A 24327-nucleotide genomic window follows, 5' to 3' on the forward strand; every position below is an offset into this window, starting at 1 on the left:
TCCAGGGAATCTTTCCAACCCAGGGATCGAACCAGAGTCTCCTGCTTTGGCAGGCGGATTCTTTACCTCTGAGCCATCGGGGAAACCTGTAATGTGATAGGTGTGTGCTTTAATGGAGCAGTCACAGACTTCTTTGGGTACATGGAAAAGGCTCCTCAACACCACCACCACCTTGCGAGTGAATCCCAGAAGAGATGGCCAGCCTGTCCCTTGCACGCAGCAACTTCTGCTAACTTGATTCGCTTGTTGTAACATTCAGTCCTTGCACAAGGAAGCTTCCAGTGGCCTGGCACCTCATCAGAATCACCTGGGAAGTTTCAAAATTTCAGATTTTTCTGGCCCTACCCTAGGATCTAATTTAGTAAGTCTGGGGTGGGGCCTGTGTTTCTTTATCTTACCTAAAAAATACCCAGGAGATTCTGATGTTGAGCCAGTGTGTTCTGGAAAATATGGTTGAGTCATACCAATCAGTTCATGCCTTTACACATCCCAGAGTTTGAGTGTTGGATCCTAGGATGCTAAGTTCCCTGGAGACTTAAACATAGCCAAGCCACCAACTCTTGGAAGAAGCTTCTTCAAGTGCTAGAGTCTGTGGGTTAGTATTTTGCAAATTCGAGTCATGCCCGTGCCAACTTCCTCATGTTTTGCTGTATTCTCAACCCACCTGCACCACTATCTATTCTCTATTGTTCCTTAAGGATACTTTTTAAACCCACAAGTTATATTAAAATTTAGATTGCTACCATAAATGGAGAGCAGTATCTTTCTCTAAGACAGAGGTAAGCTTAAAGTGAATTCAATGAAAACAGACCATGTTTTGAAAGTCTAACCAGGTACTCTTGCCCCTCCCCAGCTTCTGGGCCAGAAATCTCTGGTTTCTTGGTTGAAAATAAAAGTTGGCAAGTGATGGGCGCAAAAGACATACTAGCAGCGAACAGACACTTTCTCAGATTGAAAGGGAATAATGACACTTTCACGACGTGACTCAGCATTTTACAGGGTCATGTCTACACCCCCGAATGACATCTGGGCACCACGGCATTAGGCACCCCATTGGGGTGGCCAAAGTCTTCTCTGTTGATAACCAGGCTATACACTCTGCAGTCGTAGCAGTAGGAAAAAAAAAAAACACAAATTAATGAAAGAATACTCCAGAAATGTGGTCCGAGAATGAGGTGGCAGCCAGCTAAAAGGAAAGTTTCACAGCAGGTACTGTGAGCTCCCCTCACCCGCTCTGTAACCAGCCACTGAGAAAGAGGAAAGAGTGGAGGGAAAATTCGGAGAAGAATCCTGAAGAGCGGCTGGCAGAGATCCTGTAGCTCCCTCCTAATTTACTCCAAGGCTGGAGTCAGCTCCCCAGCTCCTTCTTTCCTAGTTCCCAGTCCTTTAGATGTCATTTTACAGACGCTTCCTGAAGGCACGGGCCCTGTCTTATGCGCGCCAGCATCTCCTGTACTCAGCGCATAGCTGGCCCCTAACGCAGTAGGTGTTTGTTAAAGGACCGAATGGACCGCAAAGGCCCATCAGCAGGCTGGGGCTTCTCCCGGACGTGGCAGGTGTGTCCAGGTGAGCTGTCTGCATCTCATTCTTCACTCCACTCAGGCCCAAGTCTGCACCTCCCAATTTTATAACTGTGGTTCCTTAACGACACAGACGAGGGGTTTTTTACTCAACAAGCTATGCTTCCTATCACAGCACTCCGTAAAGGTGTGTTGTGTAATTAGAATTAATTAGTACTAATGCCCCTTTTGCTGACGTTGCCAACGACGAAGTGGGCTTTTCTCTGCCTCAGTTGCCTAAGGACTGGGCTGGGATTAGGTGGGGCTGATCATGGGCGGAGGCCGACGGGGTGACTTAGGGTAAGTGAATTAAAAACTTGTACCACAAACGTGTGGAGAAATGAGCATCCCTGCCCTGTGCAGGGATGTTAAAAATGATTAGACAGCACTTTGCCAGGAGTGACAATAACACACCTTGCAATTGACTGGCAGGATGGGAAAGTTTCCTGTGGCCCAAAAGGATGGCTTAGAAAAACATCTGTGGGACGGATCATCCTCGGTAATTTCCCATGAGCGAGGGTAAAAGTGACGGTGGGCGAGTTGTAGGCAGAAAGTGCCCCTGACCACACTGCTCAGGCCTCAGTTGTGCTAAGTACCGGGTGGGCGGCGGGGCTGAGGCGTGGGCGCTGGTGGAAATCGTCACAAAGCCAGTAACAGTGTCACCCCTTGAGATCCTAAATTATTTTAATTATTGTTTTAATATCTAAGCCTTAGCTGGCTCTATAGTTAGCGATTTGAGGTATATCTGATTCCAAAAGAACAAAGGCTTTTTTAGCGAAAGTTTTTAAACCAGAGTAAACAAGAGGTTCACTTGTGGGATTGGGAGTTGTTTGGTGAAAACTGCAGATTCCAAAGAGCTCATCTAAAAGTTTCTCATTTAGAAGGTCAAGGGCAATGGGCCCTACAAGTTTCCGATTAGGAGATGGAGGTGTGACTCTGCCTCATGCGTGACACTGGGCAATGTCTGGATACAATTTTGGTCGGGTCGACAGAACTGGGTTGGAAGAGTCTGGCATCTAGTGGGTGGACACCCAACATGATGCTTAATTTCCTACAACGCACAGAATGGCCTCTATGATGGAGGATTATGGCCCCAAAAGATCAGTAGTACCAGGGTTAGAACATATTCTTCTAGAGTAAGGCCTAAGAATGTGCATCTTAACAAGAGCCTTAGGAAACTTTAATGCGGGAGGAAGAAGCCCTTGGAAAGATTCCGATAATGCCCGACGTTTTATTCTGAGGCCATGCTGTCAAAGTTCCCTTTTGGCCCAACTAACCATCCTGCCTCCCTCGGAGTCCAGGTTAACCACCCCTTCTGAGAGCACCCCCGTCCCAGCAGACCGTGTTGGCCCCTTTAATTGTCTGTCTCTCCCACTGGAACAGAGTGCCTTGGGAGCAGGGTCCAGGTTCATCCTGGCCCCGGAAACTCAGAGTGGATCGGGCCCAGAGGAGGGCCCCAGTTGCTGGCTGGCTGGAGTCTGTCTTGGCTGGAGTAACGTCTCCCGCACTGAGGCAGGAGCCACTCTGTCGTCCTGAGGTCGTCACGGAACCCTCTTTTAACACCTTCGTGGAGCATATCACTCTGAAATTATCTTATCTGCTTACTTTCCATTCATTCAGATGTTTTACTGACCACCTACTCTATGTTGCACCATCACTGGAGATAAACCACAGAGGCATAAACCTCTCTTCCCAGCAGAACTTATATCCCAGAGGGGAAGTTTGGACAAGAAAAATAGAAAACTGTATATGACATGTGTGATCATATGTGTGACACTGATAAGCCCAGTGGAGAAAAATAAAATAGAGAAATGTGATAGAGGTGGAGATGTCCATGTGAAACTTTAGGTAAGGTTGGCCTCTTGGAGAAAGTGATATTTTAAGCAAAATCCAGATATTTGGGGGCAACTTATCTGCTCCCCATTAGAACACAAACACTGGGGGGTGGTCAGGATCTTCCCTTTCGCTATGACTTCTGTGTTTCCAGAAGAGAGGCACATAATAGGTGCTCAATAAACATGTTATTTAACTAAAACAAAGAGAGGACTATGTGATTAAACTATCCAGGAGACAACAGGGAGATTCCTGCTTTTATAACCATCCAGGAACTAACAGGAAGGTGGGAAAAGCAGAAGCATTCGTTGCAAGGGGGTGGCGAGGACATCCCTGGGTCAGAGTAAGAGGCAGCAGAGGATGGTGGTCAGCCCTCCTCCCAAAGGGAAGCGCAGTCCTGCCCTCCGGATCCTGGGTTCAGGGTCCGGTTTTTGCCCCTGTGGGTGGAGCTTACCTGGCGCCCGGGGCTCCTCCCTCCATGCCCCTGCACCCCGCGCGTCCTTCCTCAGCGCTCCCCGAGGGGGGTCCCCGCGGCCCGGGGGGCGCCGCAGGGCAGGGCGGGCGGCACCCGGGGTCCCCGCCGCGCCCCGCTCCCGGCGGGACACTGTCCCTTTAATAGACTCCCTCTGCCCGGCGCTCTGCGGCTGGGGAGTAAATTTCTCCCTGTCATCAGGTCGCGGGGAGAGGAGGAGGAGTTTGTTAATGTTCAGTTTGTTCAGCGGGATCGATGTTTGCTGGCATCGCCTCGCCCTGTCTTGCGTGTGTGTGAGTGTGTGTGTGAGTGTGTGTGTGTGTGCGTGCGCGTGGTGCGAGTGTGTGTGTGCATCTGCGGGGGGTGTGAGTGTGTGTGTGAGTGAGCGGGAGCGGGCGTGCGTGTGCGAGTGTGTGTGTGTGTGAGTGTGCGTGTGAGTGTGTGCGAGTGAATTCCGGATTTTCTGTCTTTCCCAAACCCGCGCCTGTCCTCTCGCATATCACTCAGAGCCGGGGATCTGACAGCAGCCACAGACCGACAGGGAGAGATCTCTGCCCCCGGCGCGAATCCGCCATCGAGCCGGCGAGGAAGAGGAAGGCGAGGAGGTGCGGGAGGCCAGGAGCCGAAGGCAGGCGCGCGGAGCCACCACCTTCCCGGGATTGTTTGTGTGGTTTTTCCTTATCTTTACGCGCGCGTGTGCGTCCCTCGTCCCTTCCAACCGAACCCGCTCTTGGATGTTTAATAAAGAAATCAAGTGTCTCAACAGTCACCAAAAAAAGAAAAAAAAAAAAAAAACCAAACCAAACCAAAAAAAAAAAAAAAATTTCCAAAAAGCAAAAACAAAAAGAGAGAGGAGAAAACAAAACAAAACAAAAAAAATCCAAAACCAAACAAACAAACAAACAAGGCAGAAGCAGCCTCTACTCCAACCAGCCGCACGGCCGCCCGAGTCTCGCCTGCCACCCAGAGAGGGGTCTCCGGCCCCGGCGGAGCAGTCGCGGGGGCAGGGGGACGGAGGCCGAGCGACGCCCCGGGAGCCACCGGGCGGAGGCGGAGGAGACCCGCAGAGGCGAGCGAGACAGCGGGCCCCGCGCGCGGCGGCTCGGGGCTGGGGCGCCCGAAGTGGGACTGGAGCGAGCTAGAGCGATGCCAAGGAGGAAGCAGCAGGCACCCAAGCGGGCGGCAGGTAAGAGACCCGGCTCCGCGCGGGGCGGCCCAGCGGCGGCCCGGGCGCCCGGGACGCCACCCCCTCGCCTGCCTTTCGGGGGCGTCCGCCCCGGGCGCCCCCCGCTGCCCGGCTAATAACCGCGTCCTCGCTCGCCTTCTCCAGCCGCCCCAAGCCTGCCCTTTCCAGGCGCCGGCTGGGGGCTGGGGGCAAGCTGTCCCACCAAGCCTTTCCTCCCTAAACTTTTTTTCCCTCCACCCTCTACCCCACCCCTAACTTTCTCCCAGTCTGCTTCTCGCCTCTTGGGCCAAAGTTGCGCTGTGCATTTGGGGTTCGCAGTGGGGAGCAACCCTGCCGCCCCCGCCCCCCTCCGGGTGGTCGCTGCCAGCGACTTCTGGCCTCAGGGGACGGCGCTTCCTCTCGCGGGGGTTTGGGGCGCTGAACTTTGAGCCTGCCCCAGCCGAAGGCTGCAAGGCTGGCTCTGGGGCAAGCCATGGGAGTTCAGCTTTGATCGCCAAGGTGTAAAAAACCACCCCAGGAAAGGAACCTTTGAATCTGTTTTCCAAGAGGAGCCTCCTTTGTAAATCTAATCAACACTCTCCCTTCTCTTAAAAAAAAAAGAAAAGGTGTGGGGAGGGGGGATGCCCCTTGAACATTGAAACAGCTCTGGATCTTCTTTGCACAGAGTGAGTTGCAAACTTTGTAAATTGATTTGTGCGGTAGGAACTATCCCATTTGAATTCTTACCACCCCCTCCTCCAAAAAAAAGGAAAGAGAGAGGAACAGGTTAATGGATCAGGACATCAGAGCTTGTAAAGGATTTTTTTCTTCCTTTTGGGTTGCTTAATTGCTTTTTTAATAGTATGCTGGGGTTTTGTTTCTCGGAAGTGTAATATGAAAGTTCATTTTTCTCCTGCCAGACCCACCCACTGAAAAATCAGCTTTCCACTTGATTGCTAGTTTTGATTTGACATTTGATTGATCACCTGTCATCTCACTGCCTTTGATCTATTCATTCTTGATATATATCAATAAATCACTCACCATGGTAACTCAGAGTGCCAGTGACGCAAGCCTTGCCCTCTAGATTGAGAGCCAGACATGCACAATTATTATCTTGTTTGGCTTTTAATGTGGGCGTTTTTATTTCTTTGTGTCCTTCAGTTGAATCGGGCTTTAGCAAAGAGCTTAAGTTTTTCCTCCCCTTCTTTCTGTCTTTACCCTCAAGCTTTAAGGCAGCATCAGTGAAGGCTGGTCTTCTGCAGACCCCCCACAATATTTCCTTCTGTTCCAACTGGAGCGAAACATTAGGGAGAAGAAGTTCAGTGGAACACTTTCATAAACTTTGCAAAGCCACCCTCAGAACAAATCCAAAGTTAGTCACAAATCTGGGCAAAGTGGGTGTTTGTGTCTGAACATGCTGGACCACCAAGCTCATCTTCCCATCGTGGCCTGATTCCAGCCAAGAATGGCAGTACATGTGCTTGGAGATATCCACAATTATCTTCCCTTTTGAGCGCAGAATTGCTTCTGAAACTGCATATGGACTGGTTCAAATTGCATGGGGAAATATCATTTATAAAGCTTTGATTCATTTATTTGCCAATTGTTTCTCTAAGAGCAAAATAATTTAGATATTTTAGTACCGTATATATTTAGAACTTGCTTAGTCAATGAGGTGTTCTTTTTTCCACTCTAGCTACCTCTTCTGCAAACAGTTTCTTCCTCCTACCCCAGTCCCTTTCTACATTTAACTCACTTATTTTTTAAAACTTAGATTGCTTTGCAATCTGAACAGCTTTGGGGTATGCACTGGCCTTTGAGACTCAGAAAGAGTAAGCTTGCTTCGTCTAGGTCTAGCAACATAAGTTTAAGTACAGCTAGATTATTAGAGATAAAGTCCTTAGTGTTGTCCCACAAGAGAACCCCGGGCAACAGTCCAGCAAGAAGTGATACTGCCCTGAAAAGTACTCTTTTTTTTTTTTTCCCCTTGTTGTTCCGGTAAAGGCCATCAACAACTAGGCAGTAATTTAAATTACCAGAATGACTGGACATGTCTCCTTTGGTAAGCTCATTACAAAAAGTGCATTGCTCAGAATTGCACTGCTTTGATTATAATTGTCCTCTGATCAATGAGGATTCAGGTGTGTATAACATAAAGCTGTATCACATTATTTAAATTAGATCCTTTTCATTAAGCTGGTATCTGTTGGAGTTAGTTTATCTGTTTGCTGTAGTGTGTGTGTGTGTGTTAGAAAGTTCTGACTGTAGTTTCAGTTTCCTGGCATATTGTATTCCTAGTGTCTTTATGTGTTTGTTTTCATGGCTTTTATTATTTTCACTGGCAGAAGTGGAAACCCTTGTCAAGCTGAAAGGGAATAATTCATTTTGTACACAACGCAGCCCCTCTTACGGTATTGTTTACTCACATATTACTGAAGCGGATATTTTTCCACGTAATATTTCTTTCCTCTAAAGTCACCGATGCATGCTCTGTTTTAGCTAAAGTGGTTATTCCCACGTGAAGTTAGCTGCTTTGAGATTCTTTTGCCAGTTAACATCCAGGGAGAAGAGCAAGGTGGGCTCCAGAACTGTGGCCGTGCTAACTTTTATCACTGCTTAAAATTAAACCCAATACACAACTGTAAGTAATTATTCCCATGGGCTGCTGTTGAAAGCTCGATTTCTAGCTTGATTAATGAATAATGTAAGATAGAAAAAGCCTGTGAGTGAATCAGAACCGAGACTTTTCCCCAAGAACTGTTGGAGGCAATTTGATTCCTTTGCATTATTAGTTTTAAGTTCCACGTTTCAAGGAATCATTTACGGAACTTTCTAATAAAGCAGGTATGTGGATAGAATGAGCAAGATGATATTACAAGTGATGGGGACTGTTAGCCTTTACTGGTTATGTTCCTCCCTCCTTTAAGGGAAAGGCTGTGAGGTAGGCAGCTCTCTTTAAGGAAACAGCTAAGTCAGAACATTTCCCTTCGAAATGTCATTCTTCCTGGCTTTCTAATGCTGCTCTCCCACCATACTGTAACTTCGGGCAAGGAGGAAAGTTTAGAAAGCAGCCTACAGTACCCCAGGGGTTTGCGTACGTGTGCATGTGTATGTTTGCTTCCTTTGATATATATTTCATTCACCACTAAAATGTATCTACTTTTTAACCTGAAAATATTGCAGAACTCCGTACCAGCATCTTTCCCCCCATCCATTGTAGGGAAGTCAGGGAAGATGGCAGAAAGGTAAAATAAAACAGAACGGTGTTTTGATTTGTTTGTATTTTGCAGGACGCAGAGTCGTTAAAAATTTAAAACTGTAGACTTACACTCTAACCCTTCTATTTCCGACGATCTATCGCAGCCTCCGTACGCACACGTGCAACATATTTTATTTCACCATCCTGAACTCTTGGTTTTATATAATGCCAGCCTATTCCAATAGGAAGCAAAATCTTTGGAAATCATATACATATGAATGTCTAACGTATATATAAATTACAGGCTTCTGTCTATTGGAAGAGATGAAATGTTTTCTTTTTGCTGACTCTCAGAAGCTATCTGGTAATCCAGATCTGAGGAAAGGCTTGCAGGAAAGAACAGCTCTCTCCATTTATTTTGTTTATTTAATATGGAGATGAATAATGCAGATTTTGTTTTCATGAATGTCCTTGTGTGGCAGTAAACATTAGACTATTAGCAATCATTACTTAAAAGTTGCAATTTGCACCTTAATAGCACAGGTTATTTACATGGGAAGCATATTCAGCAGGGACAGTTCGGAATACTGCAGAGGAGGGCTGAGATGACCTGAGCCATCTCTTTTTCAGACTCATGATGGCAGTGACTAGATTAGCTGGCTAGGTCTCAGCAACAGGCAGACAGCTCAGGGTGAAGTTTACCTTTAGTTCACTGGCAAGTGGGATGGGGTTCAAGAGAACTGGAAACAGGGTGGAGTCCCAACCCTGGCACTCTCACTTTGTTTAAGCATAGTTCAGAAAGACAGATTCACATCTTGAAGGTTTAAATATGCATGCTAGAGACCCCTTCACTTACCCAAACAGTATGATGTTTAACCGATGAATGGAAAACAAACAAACAAACAAAACATACATACCCCCACCCCTAAAGGTTCACAGCAGCGTGAACTGTTCAGGCTATTCTTGTTCTTTAAGGCAGATGCCTGAAAAAAGAAAGGACAGGTACCTTGAAATCACAGTCTCCACACAGTGTTTTGGGTGGAAATTGATGGTTTCACTGGTCCTTCTCCCCCTGCCCTCCCGAGCCCCTTCTCCCTCCTCTCACCTCACCCTTAAAGACTCAGATTGAATGGGACAGCTCAAAAGCCCATTTGTTTTAGGCATTTATTGATTTCATTTTTAATCTGCCATATCAGGACACAATACATTAACCCTAATCAGCAGATTGCAAGTGACAGGGAGTTCTAGTGGAAGCCAGGTAAGGAGGAAGGGGCAAGAGAAACTTCTGGACAAGAAAAATCTTTTGGCTTGGGGGTTGGAAATCAGAGGCCACTTTTGAGGAGGGTAGATGCATCCCTCTGAAACACCGTGTATTTATTTTTCTACCATCTTACATTTATTTTTTTCTCCCAGTCTCCTCGACTCTCTTGCTAGCATTCAGGAAACCTTCATGCCCAACAAATACCTCCTAGGCATCTTTAGCAGTTCTGTCCCTAGAAGCATCTTGCCTTTTGTCACCTTCTCCAATGGAGGCTTATGCTTTCATTTCATCCCAGCTGACTTCTCACTCATTTGACCGAATTTCTCCAACTGGATAATACCTGGGTTGATCTATTTATCTTGGGAGTTGTACTCTCGATTGAGCAGGTTTTAAGGGGGCACTGAGCCTGGCATTATTTAAGGCCATTGAAATGAGGCACTTCTGCTCATCACTGCAGCTGAGCTTAGGGAAATCAGCCAGGAGGAGAACCTAGGCCCTGTTCATGTTTATGCTGGGTCTGTAATTAGCTGACACGAGTTAAATGTCCAGAGTGGGGCTTCCTTTCCATCGCTGGATTTGTACCATCAATTTTGTTTAGGTATGTCATGGTCTAGGAAGACTCAGCCCGCATTTCAAAGGCAATGTCTGTGTCCACCCAAATCCCCTTTAAAAAACACAAAATTGCCTGACAAATTCTATATTAAGACCAGGCATACACAGAGTATCATTTTCGTTTGATGCAAAGTCAGTTGGAAATGCATTAAACTAACAGAGAGTGTCTTGCATCGCTTCCCTGAAGCAGTACTTTTTCATTACATATTTAATTACAATCAAATTGAGCGACTTTAAAAAAAAAAACACAGTGGTATTAAAAGAAGCTCGGAACACAAATAATTCTGTTCCTTTGCAAGTTGAGAATGTTGTTGTATTTTTATTCCTTTGGGAGAAATTTATTTTCATTTTTCTAATGTTGGGGTAAATACAGAATGTCTTCTCTCTAGTCTGTTATCAGAGAGATCTCATCCTTCTACCTTCCTAGAACCTCTTCACCCTGGAAGAGATTTTTTTAAAATCTATCTTTCAGTAATTTGTAACAATGTGTATTTTTACAATTATTTTAAGTTTCCTAAGTTCCAGTGAAAGTTAGAAATTCTCCTGTTCCTTAGGGTGACCTTTGGCAAGCCGCTCTATGGTTATGAATGAGCTTAGTCATTCTAACCACATAAGAAAAAGCTTGTTGAGACTGCTTGATTACCTGGATGCTGCAGGAAGGGAAACACACTCTATCATTACAGGCCTCTATATACTACACTGTTTGCACTGGATTTATAATTTTTTTCCCTGCTACTGACGTGTCAATCACTTGTTTTAGGAACTTTTTTTTTCGGGTGGGGAAGGGATATGTTTAGCATGTAAAAGTTGATTTCAAGATACTCTGGGTCTTTAAGAAATGATAATAAAAATTAGAGCCTTTGAGCCCAGCTGTGGCTTCTGGACTCCGTCTGCGGAGTCAGAGGCCCCGTGTGCAGGTCGTAGGTGCGTCTGGAGTGTCTTCAGCAGCTTGGCCGTGTTTCGTCAGAGGGTGACTGTCGGGCTCAGGTCCTTCCCGAAGATGTTATAAATGTGCATACGTGACCTGGCAGGGGCGAGATGTGAGACGCAGGTGGGGGTGCTGATGTATCTGTCTCCAAAGCAAGCTCCATGGATGAAATGAGTAAATAATTTGGAGGGATTCAGAGGTCATCAGAACAGCCGTGTGACAGGACGGCCAGTTGTTGCCCCCTCGGTCTTTTGCTTTCCCTCCAAGGAGAACTATGTCCTCTTGGGCATTCTCAAACATTTTGTGATGCCAAAGCAGTGCCTAAAATGTTAAAAAAAAAATTGAGAAATTAAAATTCAGGATGCATGGCTAGCTAATCCTGTTATTAATATATCAGTATTATTTAGCTATGCTTAACAACAGGGAATGCACAATGCAAAAGTTTTAGAGATAATGAGCTTAGAGAAATTACATGGGGAAAAAAAATACCTGAATCCTATTTGAAAGGATTTGTCTTGAATTTCCTCATCTAAATAAGAGTTTCCTTTCCATTTGTGTTAATTTAAAAAATAGTTTCAATATCCCTCTACCCACTACCCGACCTGAAACAGGGTCTAGCAAAGCTCTCTCTGGATGTACAAAGATATAGGACATTGTAATGTACACCCCGTTACTCAAAATAATTTCAGAAAACCAAATGTGGGCTTGCAAACTAAAAGCAAAACCTCCACAAGCTCTATAACATAGCCAGCTCAGGGTTCAAGATTGAAAACTTTGTTTCGGCAGGGTAAGAAGAAAATAGCATTACATCATAACTACACATCTCCCCCAGCACAGGAGGAGCAGTGAAGCAGGAAAGATTTTTAAGGAGCTTTTTAGCTCTTTTGCATGTCTCTCCAAAGACTAATTTAATTGAAAAGCTGTAGTGTCCATTTATGCTGAAGGAAAAACCGTATGTTTCTGTAAAACTGCTAGATGGTAAGGTGGATTTTTTTTTAAAAGCCAGCATTCTGCAGTTTCTTTCGGTACAAAAATTAAAGATCACTGGTCTTAACTAGTTGAGTGCTTTCAGAGCTGAGTGAATACTCTGAAATCACCTCTGAGCTTTCTTCTTCAAGCTACATCCAAGTCATTTCTGTGGAAATTATACAGTTTCGGTATTAAGGTGGGCAGAACACAGTTATTGTTTTTAATGAAAATAGCTGCGAGGAGCGGAATGAGATAAAAACAGAGTTGGCAGTGACCATACTGTGTGTAATGGATCTGGAAGAAACTTCTTTAAATGTTTTACTGTGTCATGAAAAGAAATCCTTGGAATCTGGCTATTGGTGATGTGGGAGATTCAAAAAGAAGACAGAAGGTCAAGGTATTCTATAGGGGAGATTTGTATGAGCAGGGCAGCAGCATGTACATATTTCTATATAAACTGCAAGGGGCTGACTTTAAATCACCTCCATTTATCAGATGCTTAGACTTTTCTCTGTATTTAGAAGCCTCTCTCTTTTAACCCCAGGGAGATACAAATCGCTTCTGGGCCAAGATGATGCTGTAGAGAAGAGTTAAATCTGTTCTGTGTTTGGTACCACTTGGTACAGAAAAAAGATGCCAAAATGAAAAGCTATATAAGCACATTTTATATCAGAGTTGCCTTTAGCTATTCTCCTTTATTAGAAAGTTGGGTATGTGGCTGTACCCGTCTTCTTGTTTTCTCCCTTGGGATTAGGTGTAGGCTGTGGAAGGAACTATGGAAGAGGAGGAAATGACCTGGGTTCTGGTTACAGCTCCCCCACCCTAGTTCAGTGGCCCTGGGCCAGCTCAGAGATAAACCTTACTTTAGAGAATAAGAGTGTGAGTTCAGGAGTCAGACTAACCCAAGTTCAAATCCTTAGGTCTTCTTTGTTGGCGGTTTATGTTTGGAACAGATGCTCAAATCTCCCCCAATTTTCCATCCTGCAAGCCAGGGCTAAGAACCTTCACTCTTTCCCAGTAGCATATCAGGCTATGGAAGTCCTTCTGAGGACCTTCTGACTTGAGGGCGCTCATCTTCTGGTGTCATATGTTTTTGCCTTTTCATACGGTTCCTGGGGTTCTTGGGGCAAGAATACTGCAGTGGTTTGCCATTCCTTTCCCCCGGTGGACCACGTTTTGTCAGAACTCTCCACCATGACCCGTCCACCTTCGGTGGCCCTACGTGGCATGGCTCATAGCTTCATTGAGTTACGCAAGACCCATCACCACGACAGGGCTGTGATCCATGAAGTGGAATCATAGTTCTTAAGACTCAGGATTTTGGAAAGGATGATGCAAATGCATCAAAACTGCTTGGGGCCACACCTAACACAGTCGCTGTATCTTTGTCCCAAAAAAACAGACCATGAAAATATGCACCAGAGGGAAATGAGCAACCTGCCGGTTGTCATGGACCAGAGGTTCAGGGCTCAACAGGAATCAGACATGGGTGCCTTTTGATTTTTAAAACTGGAGTATAATCACTCAGTAGTGGTTTAGCATTTTCTGAGAAAGATTTGTGCTGAACGGGTTGGAACCCTGTCCCAGCTCAAAAAAAAAAAAAAAAATTATATCCCAAGGAATAGTAATTATAGCCCTAGCAACAACAAATATATCACCTGTAATAATGATATTTGTCCCTGCCTAAGTGTTTATCACACGCCAGGCATTTTACCAGGCGTTTCATGAGTTTTACAATCATTCCTTCACGCCGCAGTCATTTTCCGAGTTCTCAGCGTGTGCCCGGTCCTGTTCTGGTCACGGGGATCCTCAGGGGTATTAGGATGGGGATGATCCCTGGGGATCTTACCCTCCAGTTGGGGGGAGCCAGGGAATATGCAAGGAATTTAACAAAGAGAAAAGATAACTTTCACATAGAAGAAAGCTCTACGATGACAACATTTTATAAAAGAACAGGATGGGGCAACATCTGTGTGAGTGGTCAGAGGAGACCTGCCCGAAGTGGGAACCCTTGAGCACAGTCCTAGAACATTCCTGAGTTAGAGGCTAGAACAGTAACTTTATTTTCCTGACGGGGGTCTGAGTAGCCTGTAGAGCAATTCATCTACCGTTGTGCAGTGGCCGAGTTGGTCTGAAACTTTCCGCTTCCAAGACCCAGGCCCTTGATCTGCTGTGGTAGTTTACCTGGAAGAGCCACAGTCATTTGCCAACCAAAGACCCTCATTTCCTGTTCTTCCGGGCATCTGCGCTGATGTCTAAACCTGGTCGTGGGTGGATCCTGAGAACACTGACAGAGGATGTTGCCCTCCGTGGCCTCCCCATCTGGAATCTTAGGACCATCCGCCATCCATGAAGCCCGCGCTTCCTCTTCATGTGTGTATATTTGCGTTCATGTGTTTATTCACCTTGCAGATGTTGACTGTCCACCTACTCTGTGCCAGGCATTGATCCTGGCACCGGAATACTGAAGTAGGGAAAACCCCAGCAAATATTCTTGGGGGTGAGGCCAAAAAGCTAATGAACCAATAAATATATGATATTAAATTGTCCTAATGGCATTTCAAAAAAAAAAAAAAAAAAAAGAATTGGAATGAGTGGACTAGAGAGGGATGGAGAGTTGCTATTTTGTGGAAAGTGGTTGGGTGGTGACATTTGATCAGACGGCGAGGATCTAGGCATGCACAGATCTGGGAGACGCTTTCCAGGCAGATGAGGCAATAAAAACCTGAGGTCGGAAATGTCTCGTATGCCTGAGGAGTATGTCGGAGGCCACTGCTCCTGGAGCAGATGAAGACAGGGGGGAGTGGCAGGACAGGAGGAGAGAGGCGGACAGACCCTGCGTGGCCTGGATCCGAATCTAAGCGCGGCGGCACCCTTGCGGTCCTTGCCCAGTCGCCAAGCCGTGCCCAGCTCTTTGTTGACCCTGCGGACTGCAGCACGCCAGGCCTCCCTGTCCTTCGCCACCTCCCGGAGCTTGCTCAAACTCAGGTCCATCGCGTCGGTGATGCCATCCAGCCATTTCATCCTCTGTCGTCCCCTTCTCCTCCTGCCCCCAATCCCTCCCAGCATCAGGGTCTTTTCCAGTGAGTCCCTGGAGGCGTCCAAGCTGGGGAGTGATGCCATCTGACTCGGTTATTAGCAGGACAGGGGTGCTTGTTTATATTTCAAAGGTGGTGGACTTCGGTGTGTTCCTCCATTCCGTCTACTTACTTGGCCCCTCAGTGATGGTGACTAGGACGCTTAGAATGATACCAGGCTCCTCCGTCCATGGGATTCTCCAGGCCAGAACCCTGGAGTGGGTCGCCATTCCCTTCTCCAGGGCATCTTCCTGACCCAGGGATCGAACCCAGGTCTCCTGCATTGCAGGCAGATTCTCTACCATCTGAGCCACCGGGGAGGCCTGTTGGAAGTGACAGCTGAAGGTGAAAACACAAGCCTAGGCTTTATGGAGGAAGTGACAGGGATGACGATGGATGGTCTCTATGAGGCTGTGGAAAGAACAAGAAACACTAAAAACCAAGCCAATCTGGGATCGGCTGCAGCTCCTCCCGACTGAACTGGCCACCGCTGTGCTCTAAGGGCGGTCCCTTGGCCTTGCTGTGCCTCGGTTTCCCCGCCTGGCAAATGGAGACGTGGTGTTGCCCACCTCGCACTGTGGTGATGACGATTAGACGGTATGATGCCAGGGAAACCTCCGTGCAGTCTCTGGCACTTACATGGCATCTTCTCCGGACATGAATTTATGTTTTGTTTTCTGTAGGAATTATGGGAGATTTCTAGGCACTTGAATTAGTCCTTGTATTTATTAGGCACTAAATAAATATTTCCTGATGAATGAATACATGAGGCTATAAATAAGTAAATGAATAAATACTTTAATTAGCATGTTACTTTGTATACTAATTAATTAATTTCGAGTATAAGGATCTCTTTTACACCTCTAAAATTTTTTGGCAGACCTCTGTACCAATCACGATCATAGCTCCGCTTTGAATATTTATCAATGTAGGAAATGCTAATGACAAAAAGATGGCGATTTTACTGAGAAGCTTGTATTTTGTTCATCATGATCTCCTCTGGCTTCAGTTGACGAGCAGTGATTCACCTTTTTTTTTTTGCAGTAAATACTGTTTATTCTTCTTCTAGAGATTGCTTGGTGATACTCTGGATTGGTAGACGTCCTCCTTGAGTCCAGACTCCAGTGGAGGCAAAGGGACTGGGGATTCTCCTTTTGAGCAGCAGACGTCTGTCTCTGTCTCTCTGTCTGTCTCTCTCTCTCTCTGTCTCTCTGTCTCTCTGTCTCTCTCTCCCACTCTGCTGCCCAGGCGCGGTGGCTTCCTGCCCGCAGCCCCCTGGTGCTCCCAGCCTCCCAGGGTTGGGCGTCTCCCCCTCTCCCACTGGAGCCCTGCGCTCATCCCCTCGGGCCCCAGGCAGCGAGCTTAGGGGTTGTTAAGCTAATGGGAGAAGGCTATAGGCTGTTTCCTGGTAACGCCTTCTTCACTTTTTAATTGTCACCTGCAGATGAGCGCCTGGCAGAAGAAAGAAGGGAGATTGGCTGGTGCCTGTTAAGGAATATCTTAGGACAAAGAGCCCGGGCTTAGCCGAAAGTACTGGGGATTTTTTCTGCCTGCCTTAGGACCTTTATTTAACCAACGTGTTCAAGGTCTGCTGTGTACCAGGTTCTGTGGAAGGTGCTGGAACTAGAGGCTCGAGTCAAAATTTGACAAAAGGCCTGCCTTCTTGAGGCTTACATCTGTGTGGCAGACGGCTCCCAAACAAGCAAGCAGAGGCCCGTCCCTCGTGTCGGGAGTGGGGCGTGCAGTAGAGAAACTTAGCGGAGGGCGAGGCGTCCCGTGTCCCGGGAGGATGAGCTGTTAGATAAGACCGTCAGCAGAGGCCCTGCCCTCCGTGCAGGTGATGTGAGTCTGGGTCCTAGGAAGGTGGCAGAGAGCACAGGGCGATTCTCTGGGGAAGCCGGGTCCGGGGCTGGGGAAGTCAGGGGGCTGGAGCTGCTGCAGGATCTGCCGGAGCAACAAGGGGACCGGGGCGGCTGGAGCAGAGGGAGAGCGGGCGAACCGTGGGGCCGCTGGGTTAGACGGCCGCCAAGGTCCTCGAGGACCGGGGACGCCGCGAACGAAGCCACGGTTCTAACGGAATGGGGACGCCTCGGAGGGCGAGGGCGCAGCGAGAGCCGGGTTTGACCGAGGCCTTTGCAGGATCGTGCCGCTGCCATGCTATTTCTCAGGGACAAGGCTGCAAGCGCGGGTGGCTCAGTGGTCAAGAGTCCGCCTGCAGTGCAGGAGACCCCGGTTCCATCCCTGGCTCGGGAGGATCCCCTGGAGAAGGGCATGGCTACCCACTCCAGTATCCTTTGCCAGGAGAATTCCATGGACCGAGGAGCCTGGTGGGCTACCTCCACGGGATCGCAGAGTCGGACACGACTCAGCAGGCACGCACACAAAGGTTGTAAGCGAACGGACCCCTCGGAGGCTCCTGTCGATCTAGTGAAAGCCTGGTGATGATTTGGACCAGACTGATGGGGGAGAAGATGGGAAACTTGGTCCAAAGATAGACAAGATGTACAGAAAAGTGCAGGTGGGTGTGAGTGAAAAAAGGTATACTGAGAACTGTATATGAAAACTTAACTATATTTATCCTTTTATCTTCTTGAATTCTTTCTCTTGCTTCTTTCCTGGAGTTGTACGTAAGGTTCTTACTGAAAAGTGTCAGTCTATCATTTTTGGAGCCCCAGTGGGAATAAAGGAAATTGTTTGGCATTGCCTTGATTCTAGAAGTGACTGTGCAGGAGGAGGCTAGTCTCTTCCAAGTACATTTCATGGAGTCTTGGAGTTGCATCTCCCCATCCCATCAGACAATGCAGTGTCAGGGCGACGGGGTGGACCCTGGGGTCAGACAGACGGGGCTTCCATTTCTTTCCTGTCAGTCATTTCCTTGCTGTGTGACCTCAGGTACCTCTACCTCCCAAACTTTCAATTTCCTCATTTGCAAAACAGACCTATGAGAAGGGCTGATCTCACTGGGTTTTTACAAGGATCCATTGAGATAAATTGGGGAACATGCTTAGTACATGGTGGTACATGGGACAGGGTCAAGGAAATTTAGTCACTGCATTAACAAGTTAATAACTGTCTCCATGCCTCGATTTCCTCATTGGTAGAGACATTGGAAACTCCCTCTTGCGTGCTTGGGAGAAGCGAAGTCTGAATACTTGCAAAGCACTCAGAACTGGGCCTTGTACACAGTGAGTGCTCTGTGAATGACAAGTTACTAAAATCTTCACCATGACTCTGAGCTTATGACCTTGAAGGGATCTTATATCTTATTTGCTTTGTGTCCACAAAGCCTGGCAGAGTTGATGCTCAATAAATACGGTTGGAAAGAATGAATGATGGTGATGTGGTTATTAGGCATTAAAGTGAAAAAGCCCAAGGAGATAAATAAAGGTGCATCTCTGGGAAGCAGGGAAGTAGAGATGAACTGGAATTGCCATTTCCTCAGCAATGGAGACCCCTGATGACCGTCTCTCTGCCCAAGCACGCTAGTGTGCTGCCGACCATGTTTTCATGAGGAAAGCAAGCCCATCTCTGAAAGGTTTTAAAGCCAGTGCCAAGCTGCTCAGCCGTGTCCGACTTTCTGACCCCGTAGACTGTAGCCTGCCAGGCTCTCCATCCATGGGATTCTCCAGGCAAGAATGCTGGAGTGGGTTGCCAGGCCCTCCTCCGGGGGATCTTCCCGACCCAGGGTTCGACCCTGTGTCTCTTACGTCTCCTGCATTGGCGGCCAAGTTCTTTACCCCTAGCGCCACCTGGGAAGCCCGTCCAGAGCTGCCCCCTTATGCGCCGTTGGACCACTGGGGACGTGAACAGTTTTAAGTAGCAGGAAGGCAAGAAGTGAAAACAGTATCACTTGTCCAATACTAGTTCAAATCCTCTGATGTAATCAGGAAGAAAGTCTCCCTTGGTGTTAGCCTGCCTTAAACACCTCTCTCCCATTTGTTTATCCCACAGATTCAGGGACTATCATGCGCAACAGTGAATAATAAAATATTAACACTTGGATTTTTCATTGTCCGATTACCATCACTTATGGCAAGTGTGACTGACTGTACTGACATAAGTTTTCGTTTTTAGATAAAATTATTTAACTAAATAAAAGAGGGAGTAATTATAGAGAAAGCAGTGGTTGGGGGAGGGTATCACACAGACCGTGAGGATGGGGCAGAATGACTAACCGTGAGAACACGGACGCCCAGAGCCTGAGCAGGGCAGGGATTCACGAACCAGCTGCGAGCTGCAGTTGCCAAGTCACACTCAGGTCAGAGAAACGCCCGGAAAACAGAGGCTTTCGTGAGCACTTCAAAAACTTAAAAATCAGAAGGAACTTCCCCTCCCAGGATATCAGAGAAAAGCTCTGGAAAGTGTTTGCTGGCCCGGGAAACTCTGCAAGTATGGAAGGACAGGGAATAATGTTCTGGTTTTGCATCTGGAATAGAGCAGCTTTTATTTAGTATCCTCCTCACTTGGAAAATGTGTTAAAATGCAAACCTACAGATTCTCAGACCAGAGCCTCGTGGTTCTGAGTCCATGGGGTGGAGTTGAGGCCTGTGATCAGTTTTAGGCACCCACTAAGGCTTTGAACTACAGGATATAGGGGAAATATCTAAGCTCTCTCCTCCTCCTCCTCCTCCTCCTCATCCTTGTTCTCCTTTGTTTTTCTTCACGCTTTCTCTCTCTCAATTGCAAATGCCAAAGCATTTATACACTTAAAAATTATTTCTAGGGTCTGTTTTCACTTTTGGCTTTTAGTCAACGGAAAAAATATAAGTAGTCTGTCTTTTTCACTCTTCTTCTCTCTTGACAATGGCTATTCTTTTAGAAATGGTGAGGACAGTTTTCCCTAGTGTATTTCAACAGGGAAACATGCCCATTTACTAACTGGTCTATCGGTCACAGCACAAAACATCGGAGTCCAGAGAACTCCTCAGTCAAGAAGGAGACAGTCAGTCCGACAGAATATGTAGCAAGGACTCCATCTGCTTGGGAGCTGGCTGACACCCCGGTACCAAGTCAAGAGACAAGAAAGAAGCGAAAGGAACTTCCTAGACCCAGTTCTTTATTTGTTATACTGTCTGAAATTCTGGGAACTCTTGGCTGAGAGGGCAGAAAACCTTTCTTTGTTCTTTGAAACCTGTTTCACTTTCTTGTTATCTTGCATATATGCTCATCCTCTCTTCAGCATTACATCTTTTTTATCTTGATCTATTCCCTCTCTGTTCTTTCCTGATTCTTCCCAGTAATCAGACTTCCAAGCCCCTTCCATCTAGCATCTGTGCCTGTGATTGTGATAAAAATGATGATGGCAGCAATGATGAAGAAAACGCTTATACATATCTATATATCATCTCTCTCTCTCTCTCTCTATATATATATATATATATGGTTTGGTTGAGTCGCTAAGTTATGGTTTGGTTTGGTTGCTAAGTCATGTCTGACTGCGACCCCGTGGATTGTAGCTCACCAGGCTCCTCTGTCCATGAGATTTCCCAGGCAAGAATACTGCGTGGGTTGCTATTTCCTTCTCTAAGAGCTCTTCCTGACCCAGGGATCGAACCTGGGTCTCTTGCATTGCAGGCAGATTCTTGACCAACTGAGCCACCTGAGAAGACCGTGGTTGTTGTCATATAATGCCTACTCTTTACTGACTTGGAAAACGCAAACCAAAAATCTACATTAAGTGGTTACTATTTACCCGGCATTGACTACATACAAGTCGTTTACGTAAAAGTCTCTGCACACAACATCCCGAGAGCTGGATGTTATTATTATTGGCCCATTGAATAGACAAGAAAATGAAGTTCTGGAAATTCCAAGTAACTTGAAGATAACACAAGCTTTTAAATAAGATGCTGAAACCTGGGTCTGCCTATCAGAACCCAAGTACTCAGGCACGATGTTCTGTTACTTCTCATAGTATTTAATGCTTAATAGCAAAGAGTCACCTAAGCAAACATTCGTAGTCTAGTATACCTATGTACAGACCAAGGGCATGAACTAAAATCAAGGGGTTCCTCAAGACTGAAGTCAATCAATTGTGGGGAAGGAAAGAGATGCCACGTAGAAAAAGAATCATCCTTATCTACACACCTAAACACCACTTTTAAAAGCTGAGCCTACGAAGATTAAAAAACAAACAAAGAAGTTTAGAACCTCTGAGCTTTACACAACAGCATTTTCATAAGTCAGTTTCTGTTTTATTAAACAGAAGTTTAAAAAAAGGAAAAGAAAACATGAACATCCCAGCTCAGTCCATCTGGGGTGGCTCAGTAAGGAACCGTGCTCACCCACTTCCTGCAGCATCCTTGCGGATGTGTCCTGAAGTCAGACACTGCTCATCTGGTCCCCATAAATCTCTTGTAGGCTCCATGACTCTTCCTGGCCATCGAAAATACAGAACACATGCGGGGACGCTGCCGCATTATTTATTTTAGCAAACCAAAAGCCACCCTCACAGATTCCCCTTTAGAGTCCCTCATGATATTTATGGTCAGGGTCTCTAAAGGTGTTTCTTACTTGTAAGTATTTAATTATAGGTGACATTTAAATGAGTACTCTGAATAACGTGGGGAAAAAAAAAGACGATCGTGAAATTCTAGGGGTCAAGTCTCAGAGGGAAAAGTGTTGCTTACAGCAGAAATCATGACGGGATCATTCTTGAAAAAATATCAACGATTGTTTTTAGTTAATGGTGGTTTCTTTTTTTATTTTTTAATATGGATGACATTTTGGAACAAACCTTTGTAAAAATACAAAGTTTGGCAAACTGCCTCGCCATTTGATTTCAAGTTATTTTAATGAGAAATGGAATGAAATTATCATCCTATTTTATTGTCTTTAAATCTTTTCTTTATGAATACTGGATGGGAATAATCAATCAGTTGGAATAGAGGAGAGGACTGTCAATAGCCCGAGCTTATTTCACTTGATCATTAAATTTCAGATATAAAGGAACTGAACTGTACAAATAAAGTTGTTCCCTTTGAAAAGCAAACTTAAAATCTCTGCACCTCAGTCCTGTAAACTAGGAGGGTGCTTACTTCACTATTATGAGGTTTTACAAAGTTGGCACCTATAAGTACTTAGAACAGTGCTTGGTGCATAACGGGTGCTTTTCAACTATTATCACCGTCCGCTCTGCACCATGAAGAGTTTGGTGTGTCCATCTGCTGTTTCGTAGAGTATCAGTTATCACCTGCATATATGTGTGGGTAGGTGCAGTCTTCTTCTTTTTTGTATGTTTACAATGCTTTGTTTGTTTTCATTTTTAATGTGATTTAATTTATTAGCTACAAGTTTGCTTTTAATTAAAATTTTTTATTTCTCAATTAAAAAATAAATTTTTTCTTTCAGGTTTATTGAGATGTATAGATAGTTTCTATCTATACTAAATTATATTAAAATTTATTTTTTTTTTTACTTTATGTTGAGTCTCTATCCAAGTATGCAAGTATGGAGGTAGGAAAAAAAGAGATTATAGATTTAAGAAAATTGATATAACTAATTCTTTTTAAAAATACTTTATAATATTACACCATAAGCATGTACAATTTTACCAATTTATCATTCCTTTATTAATAGACATTTAGCATATTTTAAAGTTTTCACTATTACACACAACCCTATAATGAATGTTCTTGGGAATTTTTACCATTGTCATAAGTAATTTACAAAGAGACTAACAGTTGTGAGAGTTTTACTGCATTTAGCAAGAGAATCAGTTGAGAAAAACAAATGTCGTTTAAACAGCTAATATTTCATATTTTGAACATTCTTGGTGTCTTTACCAAAGTATATATTCTCTAAACAAAAATTTAACTAGCTAATTTGCATCTAGTAGGCGTTTACTAAATGTCTACTTAAAGTAAGTAAACTGAACATAAAATATGTCAAATCTTAATAATGAATGAGACAACCATCAACATGGCTTGAATCCTAGTATGTCAAGAAAACTGTTGTTTGCGTCTTTGAAGTGGGGTGGGGTAGGGTCTGGAGAGAAGTTGGGGGTAAAACAAAAAAGCATGAATAGCCTAAAAGAAATTGCTTTTGTCCTCAGAGTGTATAATGATGACGCTTCATAGCTGGACGGCTCTTGCTTTACTAATGCTGAAGCTCCACAAAGTATTGAACATGCATGGGTGGGGCCAGGCAAGGGTTTTGCTTGTCCATGTTGTAAGTTGAATTATTGACAGCAGTCAGTCCGGCAGTTTCGCCTGTCAGACGTCTGCACTGTAATGTCAGCAGTTCAGCAGGCACACACTGAGGCATATGGGGTGGTCCTGGGGATAGATGCATTAATAAGGCAGGATTTAGAAGGTCCGTGCGGTACCAGATGCTTTTCACAGCCAAGAACAGAGTGAGTCATCCTTAGAACGTTATTCCTCGTGTGTACGCTCTGGCGATCTGTTTTATTGTGAGTCTGAGCTGTGAATTTGTGCACATTATCTGTGTTGTGGATGTGTGTTTCATGTACATCTGGATTACGTATGTTGTGGGTATTAGTGTGTGTCTGGGGGGGCAAGAGTAAGACATCCTTGTTATTTGTGAATTTTGTGTCTGTTGTGGACATAGTGTATGCACATGTTGCCGTCCTGAGTCATGTCTGACTCTTGTGACCCCATGGACTGTAGCCCACAAGACTCCTCTGCCCGTGAGGTTTCCCAGGCAAGAAGACTGGAGTGGCGGAGTGGGTTGCTATTTCCTACTCCAGGGGGTCTTCCCCATCCAGGGATCGAACCCACGTCTCCTCCATGGGCAGGCGGATTCTTTACCACCGAGCCACCGGGAAAGCCCAGAATAAGCCTGTGCATCCCTGCATGTATCTGTGCTGAGGCTAAGCGGCTGATGGCATCACCGCAAAGCTCTTCCGGATTTCCCCGTGAGCTTGCGGCCAGTGCCATAGTGTATTTCCCCAGGGTCGCCTGTGCTGCGCTGCCCCTGCGCCCCCGGGTTAGAGCTCAAGGGGAGAGGAAAACAGCCAGCGTTACCCTGGGCGTCCTCGCAGAGGAAGGGTCCGCGCTCCATAGGAAAGGTGTAAGTGACGGATGCTCCCGGGAAGCAGGCTCTGCACCACTGTGGTTTCCGTCTCCTTGTCTGCATTATGTCCTGTCAGGAAGTGACTAATCTTTCAAATCGTGGGGACAGTTTCATTGGCTGCAGCTGAAGCACAGTAGGTGTTCTGCAGAATGAATGAGTGACTGGATGGATGAGAAGCCTTGCTGGAGATGCCAGGGGTCTCTGGGATATTTAGAC

General features: G+C 45.8%; 1 protein-coding gene across 4 annotated transcripts in view; it reads left to right on the plus strand.

The window, feature by feature from the left end:
* The first annotated feature begins 4145 nt into the window (after positions 1-4145).
* TSHZ2 (teashirt zinc finger homeobox 2) overlaps positions 4146-24327 on the plus strand; it is a 466624-nt gene continuing 446442 nt past the window's right edge. For 3 of the 4 annotated variants that reach the window (XM_065922200.1, XM_065922202.1, XM_065922201.1), the window contains exon 1: positions 4246-5050. In XM_065922200.1, the coding sequence (XP_065778272.1) occupies positions 5011-5050 (40 nt within the window). In that variant the 5' untranslated portion in view covers positions 4246-5010. Of the gene's footprint in view, positions 5051-24327 lie in introns of all 4 variants that reach the window. The other variant, XM_065922204.1, reaches the window with a different exon arrangement.

The sequence above is a fragment of the Muntiacus reevesi genome, chromosome 2 (assembly GCF_963930625.1).
Source record: "Muntiacus reevesi chromosome 2, mMunRee1.1, whole genome shotgun sequence".
Classification (NCBI taxonomy): Eukaryota; Metazoa; Chordata; class Mammalia; order Artiodactyla; family Cervidae; genus Muntiacus; species Muntiacus reevesi.